Below are 21733 nucleotides of genomic sequence, written 5' to 3'. Positions count from 1 at the left end.
CTTAAGAGTCTAACATTTAGCATTTCACTTTAATGTCACGGCTACTGTGAATCTCTGCTTGATGTGATACTGTATTTTCACTTAAAGTTTAGCATATTCCAATGACACATTTTGCTTGATTCTGACTGAGTCATCCATTTTATAGGGCCACTTCAGAATTTTTAGTTCAGTTTGATTAATATTTCTTATCAGAAAAATTTAAGCATGGGCCTTAAAAGTATCAATTTAAGACCTTGATATGCTTCTGAATGTGCATTTTTACCCACCAAACTTTAGCTGAAACACTGTACTCACACTGTCATCCCTGCTGAACTCATTGAGCATGACCACGGTATCTGACTGGTAGTCATACAGCAAGCGCCAAAAGTCAGCCACTGTCGAAGGGAGGGGCATCTGTGTCACCAAAAAGGCTTCCCTGTGTGTGTAACCCTAAGCGAAACAAGACCAATGCATACTGTGCTTTACAATGTTTAATCGTATCTATGACTATAAAAACAAAAGTTCTGAAATTTATCATTGATAATAAAGGTTCAGTACATTGTTCTATAATTATATCCGTTCACAAGACAGCTAAAATATTGCACAAGTGGCTATAAGGCATAATCAGTCATTCTAAATATCACAATCCACATGTCTTACAATCCCCAGCTGTATTTCTTGGAAACCATACAGTATATGTGTAAGCTAGAATATTAAAACTTACTGGAAGGAAAATTGCATTGATGTAGTCATTGCAACCATCTACAGGTGTATAAAGGTATGGGCGACACCTGTTAGCTGTAAAAAAAAATATGAAAACAATGTAAACATAAGTGCAAAACAACGTGTAACAAAAGGTCCACAAGTGTAACTAATGCACACATCATTGTACTTCACATTCAGCATTCAACTAATTTTAGGTATTTCTGAAAGAAGACCAAGAAATGACAAAAGCATACAGCATATGCTACAGTTGAGGCAGAGACATACCTGGTAAAATGTTCTTGAAGCGGTTCTTGTCAATGTTTTCTGGAGCCATGGCAGCTGTACACTCATCCTTCTCCATTGTTGGTGACAATAGCTGTAGCACCTGTTTGAAGGGAATCCAATAAATTGACCAAACTGTATAAATGATCTCTTCTGATTTACACAAATGAAATGTAAATATACAGGGAGAAAACAGATTGCCCACTTTCCTGTAAAGTTACACAGAATATAATTCGCCATATACACTGTATAATGGAATAAATAAATAAATAATTTATTTATCCGATTGGTGTTTTACACCATACTCAAGAATATTTCATGAATACGAAAGCAGCCAGCATTATGGTGGGAGGTAACTGGGCACACACTGGAGAAAAGCGACAACCATCTGCACATTACTTCCTTCACATATATGACTGAAGAAGAAGCCAGCATGAGGTGGACTTGAACTCACAGCGACGGAAATTGATTAGGAGGTCATTGTGCTGCACTAGCATGATAACCAATTGGTCAAGAAATAATACATATATAACTAAGTAAGAATGTGCAATATATCAGTTAAGTGAAACGTGAAAATTTGTATTAAAACAAAAACAATGCATCTAATCTAAGCTGCAGATGTGTTTTACCTCATATTGCTCATCCAGTGGAGTTGTCTTGCTGTTAGGTGGGAGAGTGCACAAGGTCTGGTACACCTCGTGGAAATCAGAGCAGGCAAAAGTTGTCTCCCCTGCTTTAATTGCCTCCAGTAAGGCATCATATACAAACACGTATTGCTCCTGGGAACAAGAACAAGTACAGTTTTACTATGTATGTATGCCTGGATGGGGTTGTGCTTATCACAAGATTGTGAGAAGTCATTCAGTGTGTACAGTTTTAAAAAAACATTATACAAAACTAGGCTTCTACTTCTCTTAAAATATTCACGTGTGCCATTTATACTTTTAGGAGCATGTAAGAGAAGACATACCAAAGCTTGGATCATGTTGACTCTATTTGTTCGCATCAGTTGAGCAATAGCCAACACATCCACAATGCCCTCATGGTGTGCCTGCTGCAGCAGATAGTCTAATGCCATGTACGTTCCACTGCGACCAATCCCAGCACTGTGAACAACGAAATAACAAGCTATTGAAGAGTGCTAAAATGGGAATATTGGTGTTATTTGGTCTAGTTGAAAAAGAAACATACAATGTAGTTGTTAACTGGTGAAAACTGGGTAATCTGGTTGTCAACGGAGTTTAGAGATAAGCTTGTGAAGAACAGGGGTGGGAAATTTAAACGAGAGGAGCATGTATGCTGGGCAATAATTTTATGCATGCTGTATTTCAAGAAATTGCCCGTGGCCTTACAAAGGTCATTATGTCATCAGCTTAAAGAGAGTAGACGTGGATTCAAACAGATACTGGTCATTCCAAAGTGACAATCCAGGGGTTGGTCAAACTTATTCATGATATATGAAATCATGTTACCTGCCAGTGGTATGGTTACACATAAAGACCATCTGCATTTAAGTGTTGGTAGTTTATTACTGTACTGTAAGATTAAGTGGAAGTATGGGATAGTAAATTTTTCAGGGATAAAGTTCACGTGAAATGAAATCCAACTTCTTAATGTGAATTCTTCACTATGATCAGACTGGTATGTGACCTCAACTCCATCTGGCCACCTATTGGTTGTCTCTCATGGAATGATCATAATAAAGCAGGCCACCTAGGTAAATCAGCACCTGATTTATTTATTTGATTGCAGATTTATGCCTATTTTACTTTAATATTACACTTCAAAGCATTATTTAGAACTAAATCAAAAGCTTTAATTCATGAAGCTAAGTCAAAACAAATGCAGGCTGCAGTGGAAGACAGAACAAACTTAAAATTGCCACTTGGAAAATGCCAAGAGACTTAGGTTTTAAGTCCCCTTTATCTCCATATCCACCAGTGATAAATGATCCAGAAATTAATAAATCAACATATGACACTAAACAAATTGCAACTATAATGAATGAATATTTTGTAACTGCTGGTAACAGTACTTAAAAATCAAATATCATACATGTAAATACAAATCTAAATGAACTAAGAATGTTTACTCAAGGAAAACTGGAGAAGGAAACACATGTCAATGTTGATTTTATATCTCAAACGGAAGTCTTCAAACATTTAACAGAGCTTGACTTCGTTAACCATCAAGTATTTCTACAGAAATTGACTTGCTGTCAATGTAGTAACAAATGTCTTTCGTGGTTTTAAAGTTATCTGTCACATAGAAAACAAAAGCATGTCTAGGAAGTAGTCAATCTGAATGACGTGAAATAACATGCGGGCATCCCTGAGGGCTCTATACGTGACCCTCTACTGTTCCTTATTTTCATTAATGGTTTCCCTCTACAAGTTACGAATTGTATTATTGATCTGTCTGCGGATAACACAACAGTATTGACATCAGCCAAAAAATTGGAAAGTGCAGAGACAGGACTCGGAAAGGAAAGCTATAGAATAATGCAGGGCTGCAATGATAATGACATGGCAATCAACCTTGATAAGACAAAATGCATGAGGGGTTCATGGCAGTGTATAGCTAAGTTGGAGAGAAAACTCCACTTAGAAATTGATGGAAAAGAAATTGAAAATGTTAAGTATACAAAGCTTCTAGGTGTAACAATTGATGACGGATTGTCCTGGAAGAAACAAACTGAGAATCAGTGTAAACTTATATCCTCCAAGCTCACTTTGTTATAAAATATCAAGATACATTTACCACAGCATGCCAGAATTTTGTTTTACAACCACTGTTGGATTACTATTGCACAATATGGGGCAGTGGCTCTAAACAGTAACTCTATTGTATGTTATGCCTCTAGAAAAGTGCAGCATGGATTATTTTAAATGCTCAATATATGACACAAAGTCAAGAACTGTTCAAAATCTTAAAATAGATGACAATATATGAAAGAATCATGTTGCACAAAGCTGTACTAATGTTTAAATGCCTAAGCAAACTGACTTCATTTTACCTTTTCAGCCAGTTTACCTACCCTGCAACTGTCTATCACACTAACCTTTGTAGTGTTTACCTACATTGTACAACCTCCATGAACCTCATCCCCCAAAAACCTAGAACCAATACCAGTTCTTTCAGATATTCTTAGCAAATGTAAATGTTTATCATGTCAAAATATATCTCTGTTGATTACGTATGAAATTGTCTATGATTCACGTATATAGTCTTTGATCATTGTATATCAGGTTCTTCTATATTTTATACATAATGTATGTACTTTGTAAATAACTTTTTTTGTAAATGTGTGCATGCAAGAGGGACTCAAGGAAGATTTTGTAACTAATTGATCTCCCTCAGAAAATAAAGTATTATTATTATTATTATACTATCAGCCAGCATTATGGTTGGAGGGAACCCAAGACCATCTCCAAGCTGCTGGCAGACATTCCCATGTACGACTGCAGGAGAGGCCAGCATGAGCTAGACTTGAACTCCCACCGCTCTCCTCGGTGCTGTGCTACCACACTAATTACTACGCCTGGAGGTCTCCACAGGCACATCAGGAGTCAACTCACTGAGGCCTGTATTAAAGCACTGTTCATAAATTGCGCCTGAAATAACCATGGTAAAAGTGTTTCATACAAAGGCTGCAACAGCACTAAACAGTAAAGCAGGCCTGTAAGAACTTAATAGAGAAACATACCTGCAGTGGACAAGAATAGGGCCTGTCAGGTTTGTTTGGTATTTGTTGACCTTGCGTAGGAAAGCTAGCAGGGCGGTGGGATAAGTTGGAGCCCCGTGATCTGACCAAGTGTTAAAATGGAATTGCTTAATTACACGCTCTTCTTCTTCCTAAAAAAACAATCAACACCACAAAGCTATTAAAAGCTGATATGAGCACTCAGAACAACAGATAACTACAATATTTACTTGACATCAACCTCATATTTGTGGATCAAGCAGGCTGTCATCTGTTATGTATATACAATACATGTATCGTTAGATATCACTTCTGTCCGTTATACACCCAGACTTACTCTCTTCAATTGGAAAGTTCTGACTGTGAAGTCTGTATATTTCACTGACTGGGTTAACTCTAGTTCCAAATCTCCATACTTTGCTGTTCCTTCTTCTGGCCAATACTGTTCACACTTTTTCTGAATTAAATACATAAAAGCCACTATTACAAGAAACAGTTTTGTTCAGAACTTTATATTTTGGTCAAAATTACAGGACAGATTAGTAACTGATTATGTAACTTTAACGAAAAAAATAATTAAACCATAACAATATTATATATCACAGCAATATTTCAGTCACATTGTGGTAGGAACATTTTCATAGCACACAAAAGTATAATTTATTGAGATGAAATTCAGAGGCATCGCAGAAATTCATTGTTGTAGGGAAAATGGCAGTTATAACTTAACACAAACAGAGAAGCAATACTGCCATATTAGCCACTGAAAGTGATTATAATCCCTCTTGTGTACTTACCCGACAAGCTTCTACCAAGTTAGTTAACATCACAATCTTCCCAATTTCCTTCTGCCATATCATTCGCCAGAAGTCTTTTAACATTGGCTTATTTGGTCCTGAAGCCAGAAAATGAAAGCATAATACATTGTTTTATTAAAAATGTAAACCTGCCAGATTTTTCGAGCACTGTGCAGGCGAGAAACTGTGTTGTAATTGTATATGTAAAGACCAATACACCTGTTATTTCAAGCTGACAGACAACAGCCAGAGTGTGATTAAGATTAAGGTTTTACCATGCCCTTGTAGAGAAACATTCACATTACTACCATGCCAACCAGTAGTATTAAGTCCATGGCAGTTACAAGCATTCAACCAGTAGTATTAAGTCCATGGCAGTTACAAGCATTCAACCAGTAGTATTAAGTCCATGGCAGTTACAAGCAGTCAACCAGTAGTATTAAGTCCATGGCAGTTACAAGCATTCAATGCTTGATACAAATATACCTCTTGTGAGACAAAGATTCTGACGTACATTAATTCTTCTAAAATTTGGGACAGATATCAGTAGTGTTGAAAGCAGAATATTACATTTCTTTACCAGCCTTTTGGAAAAGTAAAGATATGAGTATATTGTTCATTAGAAGGTCTAACCATGTGAGAAAAAAGAAACTCCATATTCCTGCAAAAATTACATATATATTGGCGAAAACTAGCAGACCAGGTGTCCAAAATTTTTGAAGATATAGAGTACATGCCACTGACGCATTTTCTTTAACATTACCTTGTGAAGCTATATATGCTTTAGGACACTTGTAACCCTGAAAATAAAAAAAATTTAATGTCAGAATGTTAACTGAGTAATTAACTTAATTATGACTTTTCAAACATGCAGGTGACTACCCACCTAATATGCCAAGAAGCCTTGAATAACAGGACAAGATAACTATATACTGACATAAAATATACATACTTAATTTTATTAATTACTGGAATGATTTTTGCAGAAAATGGTTGCTAACAGTGAAAACAGCTCTAAAATATTTTTATAATGAAGGACGTTAATTTAATCTTTCTCAATGACAAAACAAAAAAATAGTGAAAATTGAAAAACAGAAGTTGGATACCTAAATCTGAATGATGCTGTCAGTCAAATGGAATTGGAGATTTGGAATGGCAGCACAATAAATTAATTATTTCTTAAGATACATACGTATGATCTGTTAACTTACATCCATATAGTTGGCATTAACATAATCTGAGCTGACATCTTCAGGGTAGGGCTCCAGAACTACTCGCGAATGATCATCTGAAATTATCAAAAAAGACATATGTACAATATTAAAATTCAAAATGGTGAAAAAGAAAGCTGAACAACGAAAAAATGCAGAAGTAATTCATCTGAGTTATCTTTTGGCTTAAATCAGAACGTACAACATATAATATTAATATATGCCTAATATATACCACATATTTTACCCAATTTTGAGCTTAGTGCATATCAACCCGGAAAGAGACAGCAGTGCAACAAAAACATCACAGTGTGAACCCATGTAAATTGGACCAACCAGTGCAGGTACTTACATGCAATAATGTTTCCGTATCTGTTTTTAGGTTTGTTTTCAGCTTTTTTAGCATGATCACAGATGGCCAATAACCCAACTGGAAGTTGCTGAAATAGAGAGATAATAAAACTATGAATAAGCAGTCTGCATGGACAGGCTACATATTACAAATCATGATCTTTAAATGTGGATTAAACCAATTAGCTCTGTAGCAGTCACAATATGCTTTTAAAACAATGTAGCAGACAAGTGAACAAAAGCCAGATTCTGGATTCACTAAATCTCAGGCTCGCCTTTAATGTTAAAGCATATATATCGCATGTATATGAATGTAAAAACTCCATTATTTATACGTGGTCCACCACTACAAGTACACATAGCCCATGACCAGCACATACAATCTATCTAAAATGACCTAAAATTTGGCCCATGTCTACCCTATATGACAACATATTTTGTCCATTACTAATTTGCTCATTTTTCCTGATTCTGAGATATCTGCTGAAAGATGTTTTGAGGTTTGCTTGGAACATAGGATGATATTCTGCTGAAAAATCAAAAGTTTCCGCATTGAAAACTGTATTTTCTGACATTTATTTGCATCTAAATATGCACTTTTGTAAGCAAAATTTTAGGTCATTTAGGGTAAGTCGCACATTTTGGAAGGTAGGAGTGAGTGAGTGCTTGGGGTTTAACGTCGTACTTAACAGTTTTTCAGTCATATGACGATGAAGGAGTCCTTAGGGTGTATGTAATATGCCTCCTTGTTGCAGGACGGATATCCACCGCTCTTTCATCTAGTGCTGCTTCACTGAGACACCTTACTGAAGGCAAGTAATTCGCCCCACCCGAGCCATTATACTGATACGAGTCAACCAGTCGTTGCACTATACCTTTCAAGCTGAACACCAAGCAAGGAGATTACAACTTCCTTTTGCAAGGTGTGACTCAACCCAGGATTGACCTTAAATCTAGCCATGAGAGCATAGCTAAGTCATTCATGGTAACCACTCACCTCATACTCCTTCTTAAAGCCTTCCCAGTTGTTCTCCTTGTGTTTCTGTATATAGTTGTACAAGTCCTCCACACAGACCGGGCTGCTCTGTTTCTTGGTGTTTACATTTGCATAAATTGGCTCTCCAGTACGCCCTTCCATATCGTCACCTGATGGCTCCCCAGGTTCTTCTACCATCACAGTGTGCTCTGAAACCAATGCTTCAATCACATATGTTGTTTTACACATCTATGAAAGAAACTGGGCATATTCAATTTATAAATTGAAAAATACCGATCTGAAATATTGCATGATAATAAACTGAACATGTAAATTCACGGTTTACAATTACATTCATCATGTTCATGTAAATTTCCTTTTGTGAGTAAAATGATAAAGGAATACAGATTTAAAGTTTCCTCTAGATGTACACAAGTTTCTTGTTTAAATAGGTAATGTTCTCACACAATACTATGATGTGACACACAAAAACAAAATCAGGAAGTTATTATTATACATACATAGATCGTGTTTATTTCAGACATATATTTGGTCCATAGAACAATATATACAACAATGGATAGCCATACACAAGAGTAAGTCACAAGTGTTATGTGAACAACTGCCGTCAGTTTCTAAATTTAGCTTGCCACTGTTTACATATGCTGAGTTCAGGGCCTGCTGTCTGCCTCTGCCTTTGAATGTTCCAGAATACGCTCAGTTTGGGGCCTGTTTGTTTACAACAAATGTTCCGGAATTTTCTTATTCTAGAAAAGTCCACCAGTCTATATAAGACCTATGAAAGCCGGTCAATGGAGGAGAAAGGAGAATTATTGAGAGTTTGGATGCTTTCGCTGTGTATTACTTTAGTAGGCCTTATGTGCTGAATTTTGGTGTCTTTATAGCCTCTGGCTTTGTTATATCATATCTCCAACGAGCACTTGTTCAGTCTGAACTTGTATATTTAATTTGTGTGCTTGTGTACACAGTGTTTATTAGTACACGGACCCTGTCTGTGGAATTTTGTGTATATTTCGTCATACACTCAGTTATACTGTGGATTTTCCGTCTTATGAATATTGCGTCTGTGCATTTATGCCTGTAAGGTTTTCAGCATTGTGGAATATATGTGTCCGTTTGGACTTGATACCGTTGTACATGTAAGTACTTTAGTACTTGTATAGATATTGCTATCCTTCTTGTTAAACTTAAGTACTTTAGTATTTGTATAAGTCTTGTTATCTGTTTTTGTTAAACCTAATAAATTGTTGTAAAATAAAATCTGCTGGTTTTGGTTACTTTTTTGTGTGGCTAAACTGTCGTGTAGTTCGAACAAGCCATCTCTTTATAATACAGACAGTTTGGGTCGTAACACAAGCAACAAAGAGTGACTATAGGCTTTGTAAACGATGAAGAGCAACCCTTAGGGTTACTGACAGCACAATATTCAATAGAAATTCTCTCCTCACCTTTTTCCCTGTTCATGTTAATTAGATTGTCTGTTTCTTTACTATGGTCAGAGTGCACCTCATGCATGTCCTGTAAATTGTACATCTGATTTCTGTGTCGCTTTCGTCTGCAAAATGACAGAAGCACATGCAAGGGCATAACTCAACTTCACTCATATGTGGATAAACATTTACACTTGTAATATGAAAATAAATTTACTAGATACAATGCAACAAACAATGTGAATAAAAGATTACTTCATATGGGGAGAACATATAGTATTTATTTATTTATTATTTCACTAATGTTTAACAATGTACATGGATTACGGAGGGACAAATTCACTGCTTAGGTACCTGACAAACTTCTGGACTTAAAGCTATAGTTTGACCAGCAAGAGCTCAATTTGACCACATGACCTTTATGTTGATCTCAGGACTGACAGCTGTACAGAGTCAGTCTGCTCTAGAACAAGTACCCTAACATGCCTAATTCCTCAACCTTTTAGCACATGAAGTGGCAACTTTTAGTGCAATTTATGCACATTTTAAATTTGATTTTGTAGACAAAAAATACCTTCAGAATATGTCTGAATAAAATTCTTGAAGAGTTTGAGGAGTTACAGTAGTACAATATTCACTGGATGTCACAAGATGTATAATGACTTTGTTCAACTGTCAAGATGTGACTTCAAACACTTCATTCTCATTACAGCTCACCTTCCCCAACTTTCCCAGGTGAATTCAAATACTTATAAACATTCAAATATGGTGAATTATAAGGAATAGTGGTCTCCTGTATGCATGAATCCACACAAAAATGTTCACCTACCTCTTCATAATTAAAAACACCACTAACAGGACCACCAGGAAAACCATGATGGCAGCAATGACACCACCTGCTGCAGCTGCTTCTGCACTGCCTCGAGACAAACCTAAACACAGACAAATGAAGATTCACAGCACAGACCCATAGCTATAAAATTTATCACTGAAAATACATGATTTGAGACAATTTGGTCAGTAGTAAATGTTAACAGCTTTGAAAATGTGAAAAATCACAAGGTGGCTAATCAAACCTTGATAATAGCATCATGTCAACCAGACAAAAGCTCAGATGTGTGTTTTTTCCTCTGCAGGTTTACACTATTTTGATAAAGTGATGCCCAATGGCAATGTGATGTTGCCGCTGTATGGCAAAATAAGGCTACTTGTGTATTTCTTAAAGTAGCAATATTAGGCAAAATTAATGGCAGATTATCATTTATGTCCATTTTTTGACATTCAAACCACTCAAGAACATAACTGTTGTGATATTAGTTTTCTACATTCTATATACCACCAATGTTAAAATTGGTAAACTGATGCTACTGTGCCTTAAAGTGCCACTACAGTCCCAGGTGAGGCCAGGCGAAAATTATAAATTGATGTAAACGATACCCTTTAGAATATAGCTAGCAGCACAGTTCAAAAAATTTTCGAACAACTAACACTATTTACCCCCTAGAGGTGAAGAGTCCTCAAAAACAATCCTAGGCAGTTTCTGTAAAATTTTTCTGATGGGACAAGACAATATTCCTGATGTGACGATGAAATCAGCAGATATGACGCTGTGTAAGGCAGCTATGCTTGAATGACATTAAGCAAGTTTGAAGGTATGACATCATTTGGCTCTTTGTCAGTGATGGGTGACGTCAAGTGTTCTTGCATGACGTCACACCAGGCAAAGTTGAAAATGACAGAAAACTTTAGTTTCCACATTATCTTCCCACAATAACAGATAACATCGGCCTTAATGCAATGCATTTTTTTTTTTACAATGTAAGAAAGCAATTTTTACTACCTTGATCCTTATCATTTAACCTTACTTTTGGGACATATAAGTCTTGACACTAAAGCAGCTCTTTAAAGTGATGATGTCAAGTCTCAAAGGGACGTCATTCTGTTGTCTCTGGATTGTTTGTCACATAATGACGAATACTGGAGCATGATAAGACACTTTTGTAATAACAGAGTTTTGTAATAAGACAGTTATAATGTCCATTATGACTTTCATTCTCTGAAGCCTGACAAAATTCGATCAAATCCTAGTGATAATTCCCAAAACATGGTTAGGTAATGAAATTTATACAGAACAAAGAAAGTTACAGGAGCACATCAACAAAATAAATTTATTTTGCATGATTATTTTAGTTTCCTGCTGTTATATTCACAGTCTTTTTGTTGAGAAACAATCATGCTGTCATATCAAATAGTTGTCCTTCTTTGTCAAAGGGTCTAAGTTTCATGTCCCAAGTCACCTGGCTAACCTGGTGTGTCTTACCTATAATACAGAGATCTCCATCATACCCCTGTGCACAGCCTTCCAAGCATTTTCCTGTTATTGCATCACAAGGGCGTTTATTTAAACAATATCCACACGTCCTGCTACAGTTCACCCCATAGTAGCCTGGCTGGCATTCTGTAAAATAACCATGTCAAAACCAAGGTACATCAATTATTGTCTAAATGAATCAGGTATTAATTCAAATCTTATTATTTTAAATACATCAATGTAGAGATGAATGTGATTTTGACCATATATACATGTAAGTTTTATACAAGACAAACATGAAGCTGTACTACATGTATTAATCCAGGGCCCCTTGGCCTTGCAGCTCATCACAATGGCAACCTCTCCACCCCACCCTAAGCCTTTCTAATCTCAGACTCAATACACATTTTCCCATTACCCTAATTCATCAAGCTGAAAAAAAGCAACTTTCAGTGCAATTTATGCACATTTTTAATTTCATTTTGGAGACAAAAACTACATGTGTTGGGTTTACTTCAAAAAAAGTATTTATTTTAAAAAATTTTATCAGTTTAAACAAAATAACGTCTTCAGAATATGCTTGAATAAACACCTTGCAACCATGCAAAAAGGATGAAGAATTATAGACAATGGAGACACTAAAGCTGAAAAGCCAAGATTAATTTATGAATTAAAAAATTAGGTCAAAATTAGGTCTTTTGTGTAAATGGACGCGCATCAGACATCATGTTAAGCTGACCAACATGTCACTGAGTGACAGACAGGAGTGCAAAATATTAATCAACAGGGTCAAAGCCAGATGCAGAATATCTTATCAGATTGGAGTGCTCTAATGAATCTAGATAATGTAGTTCACTTCTGCAGGTTCTGAAATGGAGATAATTTTTCAAGTAAAAAGGGACATAGCCTAACATCAAGACACTCTTCTCCCTCAAAAATGAAGATATGAATGTTTGTCTTGTTTTATACTTTTCCAGTGAATGTAATACTACAGTTATTCTTGGGTAGCTCACCTTTATGACAGTGCTTGCCATACCATCCAGGAATACATCCCCCAGGGCAGGTTCCATCCCTGGCATCACAACATACTCTACCAGCACAGTAGAAACACAGGTTCTCACAGTCTATCCCCCAACGACCAGGAGTACATCCTTATAATACAAAAAAAAAAGAAAAACACATGCACTTGCTGCACATGAAAATATACTGCCTTTCTTTTTAAGAGAAACAGAACAAAACACTGAAGACTTCCAGCCAAGAAAATACACTTAATAGTTTTCATGATTTGTGCACCTAGGATGTGAGGCTGTTCACCAATTCTAATCTAACAAACTTTGAAATCACCATTACCTGCAAGACTCAACAACACAATTTACATGTATCAATGAGCTATCATCAGGAATCATTTCCAATGTCTTATCTAATTGCCAACAAATTAATCAATGCTTCACTAAATCAATGTGTGGGAAGTATCATAACTGAAGGGAGATAACTGACCGTCTTTGCAAGAGTTTCCTGACCAGCCTGCCTCACAGCCAAATGGGCATCGTCCTGTTCTTGAATCACATCGTTCTTTGAACCGGCAGTGACCACACAGTCCCACACAGTTTCGTCCAAACAATCCCCGTGGACAGGCTGAAAAATTCAGGTGTCAAGAAACACATGACTTATGTATGTACAACATACATGTATTTACGCATCAGTGGCTCCAGTTGAAGTAGTCTATCTAGATGGGCTGTAAAAATTCTGACGTTCATCATTACAATGATGACTCCTGGCTCTCAAAAAAAAAAAAAAATGACGCGGATTTCAAACTCCCCCCTCCATTAAACCGATGACAATCAGCCGCTGATTCTGGGATTCTGTCTTCTTAATTTACTACCATCACCTAATTAACTTGCTGTCTTGTGGTTGTATTAAAAGAAGACAACAAATAATATAACTTAATTTATTTTGGACGAGGAGTGGGAGCAGACCTATATGGCCTACATACACTTTTCTGACATGGATGGTACATGTAGCTATATAAATCATCTTTTAATCTGGAATTCTTACTGGAGCGACCATAACACAATATTGTGTCACTCATACCCCACATCCATATTTATATCACAGGCAGAACAGGGTTCAGGTGATGCAAGTGGAAACAGCTGTGTCGTAGGGTTATAGAAATAACTGGTGCCTGATTGGTAAAAACTGATAACATCGCGGTGCTTTTGATTGTCTCAGTGTGTGTGATTGTGCTTGCTTCGAACAGTTGTGCAACATCAAAAAAATAGAACGTTATGCTTATTAAACTTCTTGACCGATACTTCATTTTTGCATACATGTGTATACACATTTGGTGTAGTGTTGTCCTTTCTTAAACTGCTAAAATTTGCATGGCATGGAATGGTTTGATGTCAACATCGGAAATCTGCCTGTTTTTTTTAATTAAGATCCAGGGACAGAGTCAGTGTTGTCATGAATGTCGGATTTTTTAAATAGCACAATACTTCCATCCATATGGACTACAAGCCAAGTATATAATCCACATATAAGAAAATTCAACTAAAATTCAATAAAGCATTTTACTTTTGTTTTTCAATAATAAAATGTTTATTTTTACTTCAAGCAGTAGTTGTGGTCTCCACAAATTATGATCCAGGCATGGCCAATAAATGGTAGCACTTTTCAGACATACATGTATTGAGAGACATTACTAATTTTGATAAAAGAATATCACACTTTAACATACTACATGTACATATTATTACATTATTAATGTTGTATTATTCGCTGGAAGTTGCACTTACTCTCATTACAGTATTTGCCTGTTTTGCCTGGTCCACACCCAAATGGACAGAGTCCTGTTTCTCTGTCACAGGCACCCATATGACAAAGGCCACACTTGTTCCGGCAATCCACTCCATGGTACCCTGCCTTACAGGCTAGATCAAAACAAAAATAAAATTATGCCATGACTTCAAAATGAAATAGTTTAAGGTTGACATACATGAAAATGGAGATGTATTTAACTTTAGCAAAGCCTGCTGGTTTTCAAATAAATCTCTTTAACCAAGACGTCCTATTAATACTTATTTATATGTAACAGGAGAGTAATAAATAATTATACTCTAACTGAAGTTATTGGAGATCAACAATTTGCAGGTAGGACATCTCACAGACATGCTCAAAACATGTAATAAGTACTGCGGCAGAACAGAAGGTCTGATAACTTGCTTCCAGCACTCATACCTTGTTGACAGTCAATTCCAGTCCACCCAGGTGCACAGCCTGACTGACAGATGCCCAGTGATTTGTGACAAGCCTCATCTGGGTTGTGGCAATGGCATTCACTTAGGCAGCTATCTCCAAAACGGTAATCGTCACAGTCTGCATGAACAACACACCAAATTTAAATTTATAGTAATAAATCATAACTGACACACATGCTGTTCACATAAGTATAAGCACTGGACTGACTATAGGTAGTACACAGAAATGATTGACACTAAAGTTGTTCTTTCTTACATTTACCTGCTTTCCACTGAAAAATGCTTCTATTTGGACACCACAATGGGTAAACAGTGATTACATAGTGACAACTACAGATGGTGTTAAAGCTCTAGAAAATGTATTATTTAATTCTCTTAATACAGTAACCTACTTAACCAAATCCACTTAAGCCCTGAATTACAATACCCAACAAAACTAAAATCAGTCAATAACTTAATCAATCATTAATCCACAGAAATGGTGTGAACTGACATGTGTGGTGCATGTTTAGCTATCCGTGAAGGCTTGTGATTAGTACAGTGTTTCACTGACTGACTGAGCAAGTACAGGAAGGCAATTATACTGTACATGGAGGATACATTGATCTAAACAGAGAATACATTCATCAAGGATCTTAGAAAAATGAGTTCATAGGAGGAAGTCCTTATTAAAGGTTTGGGAAGAGGAAACCCACTGAGTTGGGTCTGATGGACAGATGCATCAGTAGCGCATGGATAAATACTGGTATATTACACACCTTGGTGGGGGACAGGAATTAGCCAAGGTAAATTCTTTTCATCTAAAATCCAATTATTGGTAAACTGTTCCATATATTGATCTCTCTTTCTAGTATGTTAAGCGGGTGCGGTGGAAGAGAAATGCAGTCCCGCCGGGCAATGCTTTAGCAACAAAGCCAAGGCAAGGGTCCCATTCTGTTAGACTGTCAGTCTAAGGGGCACTTTATTACCAGGGGGTCCCCGGGCAACCAACGAGCATTAATATTGTCCAGAGTTTCCAAGCAACTTACAATCAGTTTTTTTCTTCTTGTCTGTTTGGTCTTAAAGGGACATAAATTGGCATCGAAAGTAAGCACATGTACTGGTTTCGCCCATGCATCTCATGTACCCATTTACATAAACAACATTTTTACATCTACATGCTGCTTGATCTATGAATATGACCATGCCTTGGAATACTTTATCTGACTGAAGTATACTTAAATGGTCTTAACGCATTTACAAGTGTAAAGATTAATTAATGAATAAATCATTATGGTTTAATGCCGTATCAGAATTATTTCCGCCATATCATGGAGAAACAGATCACTGACATGCACAAAGGAAGCTTCAACACTAAATTAAGAAATATGCACTCTTAAAACTCATAATTCATGTTTCAATATGAGTTGAAAATTTAAGCCGCACTTTACTTAAATTTACTCTGATCAGTGAGTTTTCAAATTATATCAACAGGTGTCAGTAGAGGGAACTAGTGTATAACAGTGTCCTTTGTTGGGTACTTGATAATCCTTCACTTAAATGGTACCTACAGCCACAGTTGAAGTATCAGTAATTTCTGTATGTGCACATGCTAATGTCAAACATACTTAAAAAAGCCACAGATAAATATTTGCTTACCACATCTTTTTATCGTACAGTATGTCCAAGGAACTTCTGCTGATTCACTTGTGAAACACCAAGGGACATGCGAGGTGTGGCGCCCAGGATTGCGGCAGTAATTTTTGGGGAATTTTCCATCTGGAAACTGCTCTGGACGAAAGCCCCTCTGCTTTACAAAGTTACTGTCCCATCTGAGGCAAACACGTCCTCCCGCTGAACTGTGGAAGCCAGTGTAATTTCTTCCAAACTGATCATAGATGCAGTTGCTTGCTGGAAAACAAAATCATCAAATTAATAGTTTGGAGGTAATAGTTACAAAATTTCGGATCGGTTGCCATGTAAACTCTGACTTAATTAGACTCAGCTTTAATCTGGAAACAGCTCAATCACATCATGAACAGGTTCACCTGGTTGTCCCATGAAAGTTTATTCCATTTAATGTAACATATTGTATAAAATGATAATCTGCTCAAAGTAGATTGAAACATGTATAATACAATTTACACAGTTCGTGAGAGAAAGGCTTATCTGTGTAAAGTGTCAGTGAATGTTTAAAGTAGAACCCAGCGCTGGCCCTTCCAATGCTTTTATGTTCCCTGAATCCATTTCGATCGTTCAAAAACGTCGAAAAAGGAAGAAAAATGTCAGAATTTGGTGATCAAACAGCAGAAAATCTACTCCACTACGATTGAGCCACTGTTGACCCTGTGACGTCATGGCGATACATTCCCTGCCGGCATGTGAGGCTTCTCTGTGTGTAGAACACAGGTCAAAGGAAGCAATCGGTATGCTTTTACAACTAATTTTGAGATAATTCCATGCCCAAGTGTGGGATTGCGACTGCAGTAACACAATGCAGGGTACTATTATAGGTACATGGTATAAATATGCCACAGTTTGAGAAAATATGAACCAGATCTCATCCAAAACACCCCTTGATTACGAAGACTGGATCCTAGTCGCATGAGACTTGCTAATTCAGCCACCTACTAAAATAAAAGGCCAATGGACGAGGCTTATATTCCCCCCAGTCCAGATTTTCACTCACGGAATCCTGTGAAAGTTGTTTAGTTACGAACTGTAGGGAGCTGCTATCCTTTACCCTGCAACACTCACGAGGCTACAGGGCAGTCCTCCAGCTCAGTTCACACCTCGCCTACAGGCTGCTATACGCGGGTGATAACCCGCAGCATGCCGTACCTTGAAGCCCGTAATGGGAACCAGACAAAATTTTAATTGGCATTTCTATGTGTTACCAGTCGCTGTTTCCATTAAATATAATTCAAGCTTTATTTACTTTTGGCAGCAATACAATTTGAAAACATGGAAGATCACCTCCATTGTTGCTTTCGCCGGTGATGAATGACAGATTGTTTTCGTCACTGCAAATCACAATCAGCTTGTTCAACTGCATGATCGTGTCGCAAGCCGGTAAGCCTACCGCTGAAAATTATAATCTGTGGACTGCGAAAAAAGTGTCACATTCTCCACGGGTATTACCATAATTCATTGGATGTCCAATTCGTGTCAGACAAACAAGACGGGAGCATATTTGCATCATCTGCAGTTGGTATGCTGTGCACTTTTTTCCAGGATCTCGTACAACTCTGGTATCTTTCAAAATACTTGTTGTAAACTGTTTTACTTACCTGATTTTCAGGGTGCTAATTAAGAGGTGTGCACGTAGGGGTAATTATGGATTTAGTCATACAATAGCTTTAGGAAAAGCAAACACTGGGTAGGCCTAATGCATGGATTAGGCAATGCTTTGCAGGGTTTTTCAATACACAATCCTGACAGTTCTTCACAGCATGACATCACTCGACCAGGGCTTCGCATCTGTTCAACTTTAATGATTTTTTTTGAAGTGGAACCAGTTAAAATAATAAATGCAGTTTACACACTAACATAGCAAAAATATTGTGTCTAGGGAACATTTGGTATGATAATAAAAGTGTTGGGTTTCTCATTTAACTGCTTTATACTTTATACTGCAAACTGTAAAACAAATAACGCAATTCTGGTATTCCTTAACAGCTGTTTTTTTCTTCACTTCCACTAAGCCATAGTCAGTGTGACAGCGTAGCGGACACAGCTCTAAATACAGGCATTAAGTTTACAGATACATGTATTAATGCAAGGCTACATATGAACTGTTCAAAATTGTCCAAAACACTATGAGCTAAAATATAAACTGCTTGATCTTTAGAAAAACCATTTTGAAAAAAAAAATAAAAAGTCTACTGGACAATCAAGTTATATGAACTCTAAAGCATACACTTCTTCCCTTCTATGTGAACCTGGGACATCCATGACCTTCAGAACCCTCCATGCATAGGTGTCATGTGAAAGTAAACTTCTAATGACATTATAGGCCAACACTGAGGTCAAAATTTGTTTATGGCCTTGTTGAAAGAGTGCAAAAAAAAATTGTTTTTCAATTCTAGTTTCTTGACCTCTATCTGTCATCATACGGTACATTTTGGTATATTCTAAGAAAAACCTACAGTCCACCTAAATATACAATGTCACTTTTGTTGACATTATCTGCTTGATGGATCTTTCACACCATAAACTCCAGAATAATTCACTAATACAACAGCAGTCAATTTCATTAGTGCAATAAACCAAAATGACAAGAGCAAGGCCTTGGGCAAGCACACACATAAACTTAAGAGTATAAAGTACATGTACATATTATAATTATTTGGATAAGTTAGTAGAGCTTTTCTACTTTCATGACAGAAAATTCATATACACTATACATGTATATAAATTTAGTTAGTTTTCTACGTGCGAGTTGGATGAAGGAGAAGGAAACATAATGATGCCAAAATCAGACAAAAGAGCCTGAAAAGTCATTAGCAAATAGTTTTTGTATGGTGGGTATTTGGGACCATATCTTGGTAAATCTTGCCTTTGCATAATAATGCTCTAATTAAGGATGTGATGCATATCCAATAAATTTATTTGAATGTAAACTTGGTGTTTATATCCAAGCACATGCTTTAATCTGAATTACAATAACACTTATGAATACATGTATATTAAAAATACAAATATGATCAAAATCCAGGTTAAACACATTTGTTAGCTGAAAAGACCAAATTCTATTGACTATTTTCAAGTGTCTTTGACTCTTTAAAGAAAAAAACATATTGAAGACAGTAATGTTTACAACCAACTTTTCGCCCTCATTCAACTGGGCTTTGAGCACAACCAAAATCTCCTTGGCCATTGAACAGTGATAATTAGGTCTCTCGGCCTTCACGCAGCTACTGGCTTCCTAACTTAGCCTAGAAGTCTGTCTCATAAAGCACGCTCATACGCATGTATTATCTCAATATAAGGAAGCTGGACCGTGCAAAGCAAGGTCTTTCAGAGTTCATGTTCAAACAGAAAAGGGTCTGTTTTCTGGTCCTCTCGAATGGAAACAGGCGCTGGCAATATTGGCTGTCTACCAGACCATGACCCCTTAGCATGGAATCCAGTTAAATTAGACTATTGACCTAGCCCTCCAATGGGACCCCAATTGGGCATCTCTCTGCCACAGACTTCTTCACTGCTCCTGGATTTATTTCCCATGTTTGCAAACGTGCTTTGGTAATCTGAGCAATCAAATGAGACTATCACAGCACAGAATTCAAGGCTGCCCGACTTCCTCTTGTCTACTCACACTGTAACGTCCTTACTTTTCTGCACATGAACATCTCAAGAGTAGATCTACAGAAGGTTGGCAGGAAGCATTTGTGAGCATCATTATAGCCATAGGATTTTCCGAAGGCAGGGTAAATATCACAAATGAAAAAAAAAAAAAAAAAGCAGTCTGTCTTTAACAAAACATACTGTAGTTTGTGGCAATAGTGTAACTGTCAGTGCTAGGTGACAGAGCAAGAAGTTCTTACTTCAATATATCCACCATGCAGCCAGTCCAAACTACCCTCACACCCTGAAAACCAAATCTGTTACCATCATAAACAAAAAATCCTTAACTGCATGCCTTGTTGAAGGACTTTTAGTATTAAACAGTTATGACTATTAGACATATGTTATGCTTGGTTGACCCAGTTACAAATAACATGAAATTACTGATGTAATGTTACACAGAAATACATGTATATATTGTATATTTTTTCAGTTGGTGTGTCGCCAAGTTTGAAAACTAGGGAGCAGCCATTGCATGTCTGTAATCCTTGTTTATAATATAAATAAAAAACATCAAATTTGTGAAGCTTCATCAATTTTTGTTTGGCAAATGATAAAAAGTCATGGTTCAGTCACTATTAACTTTATCGATTCTTGGTCACTGATTGGGATGCATTCATTATACACTGACACTGAGAATGCATAATGAAGGTGGCTTCTCAATATAAAAGAATGTGAATACATACAAATCATCACAAATGCTAACCAGATCATTTACATTTTTTTTTTGTTTAAATATGCATGCAGTATTATATTTGTCAATATGACCAAATCTAAAGTAAATGCTCTTCGAGATTTTAAATCAATAAATGATTGAAAGATTGGCATATAATGGGCTTTTAGGGCAACAGGAAATTCAGCTGATCACTAAAGCCTGTCAAGTCATTGCCCTTTGCAAAAAATATGAACACGTTTCACACAGGACTGCGACAACATGGCACCTACGGAATTCAAAGTCTTGACCCAGAATCTCACTTTGACTACAAATGAGTTGCCTAACAGTGTATACACATGTTCAAAACATTTAACTAAATGTGAGTCATGAAAACGTTTATGGTTACTCAATATGAAGTTCATGTGGCCAAGGAAAGCAGATTTTACAAAACAAAAGAAAAAAAAAAACCCTATAGGTTTGATCACTGCATCAGCTTCCGAGTATAAATAGACATCATCATCACTCATTTATATAATTTCAGCCTTTCAACAAATTAAAAGCATTGCTAATTTGGAATCAATTCATGTACTTATTCCAAAATGTGGGTGGCTCCTCCGAAAACATCCAATTTTCACATAGAAACATTCTCCTCAATCCGTATAGTCATAAAAGATTCTTCTTCACAATAAGGACAGGGAAATAAATATTTGAGCATTCCACAAGATTCAAT

The 21733-nt window shown here is 36.7% G+C and overlaps 1 protein-coding gene across 1 annotated transcript in view; it reads right to left on the bottom strand.

Annotated features, from left to right (window-relative positions):
* LOC135470878 (receptor-type tyrosine-protein phosphatase alpha-like) overlaps positions 1–21733 on the bottom strand; it is a 67480-nt gene that overhangs the window by 8485 nt on the left and 37262 nt on the right. Inside the window, exons 3-23 of the mRNA XM_064749926.1 lie at positions 16662–16913; positions 15004–15141; positions 14562–14696; positions 13264–13401; positions 12780–12917; positions 11776–11913; positions 10285–10387; positions 9474–9580; positions 8026–8213; positions 7030–7117; positions 6678–6754; positions 6230–6266; positions 5467–5564; positions 5007–5126; positions 4673–4821; positions 3611–3646; positions 1937–2072; positions 1596–1745; positions 970–1069; positions 704–777; positions 295–429 (exon numbers count right to left, since the gene is read on the bottom strand). Coding sequence (XP_064605996.1) covers positions 295–429; positions 704–777; positions 970–1069; positions 1596–1745; positions 1937–2072; positions 3611–3646; positions 4673–4821; positions 5007–5126; positions 5467–5564; positions 6230–6266; positions 6678–6754; positions 7030–7117; positions 8026–8213; positions 9474–9580; positions 10285–10387; positions 11776–11913; positions 12780–12917; positions 13264–13401; positions 14562–14696; positions 15004–15141; positions 16662–16913 — 2537 coding nt within the window. The remainder of the gene's footprint in view (positions 1–294; positions 430–703; positions 778–969; positions 1070–1595; positions 1746–1936; positions 2073–3610; positions 3647–4672; positions 4822–5006; positions 5127–5466; positions 5565–6229; positions 6267–6677; positions 6755–7029; positions 7118–8025; positions 8214–9473; positions 9581–10284; positions 10388–11775; positions 11914–12779; positions 12918–13263; positions 13402–14561; positions 14697–15003; positions 15142–16661; positions 16914–21733) is intronic.

This window comes from Liolophura sinensis, chromosome 7 (assembly GCF_032854445.1).
Source record: "Liolophura sinensis isolate JHLJ2023 chromosome 7, CUHK_Ljap_v2, whole genome shotgun sequence".
In the NCBI taxonomy this organism is placed as follows: Eukaryota; Metazoa; Mollusca; class Polyplacophora; order Chitonida; family Chitonidae; genus Liolophura; species Liolophura sinensis.
The sequence above is the reverse complement of the archived record's forward strand: the minus strand, read 5'-3'. Positions and strand labels throughout refer to the sequence as shown.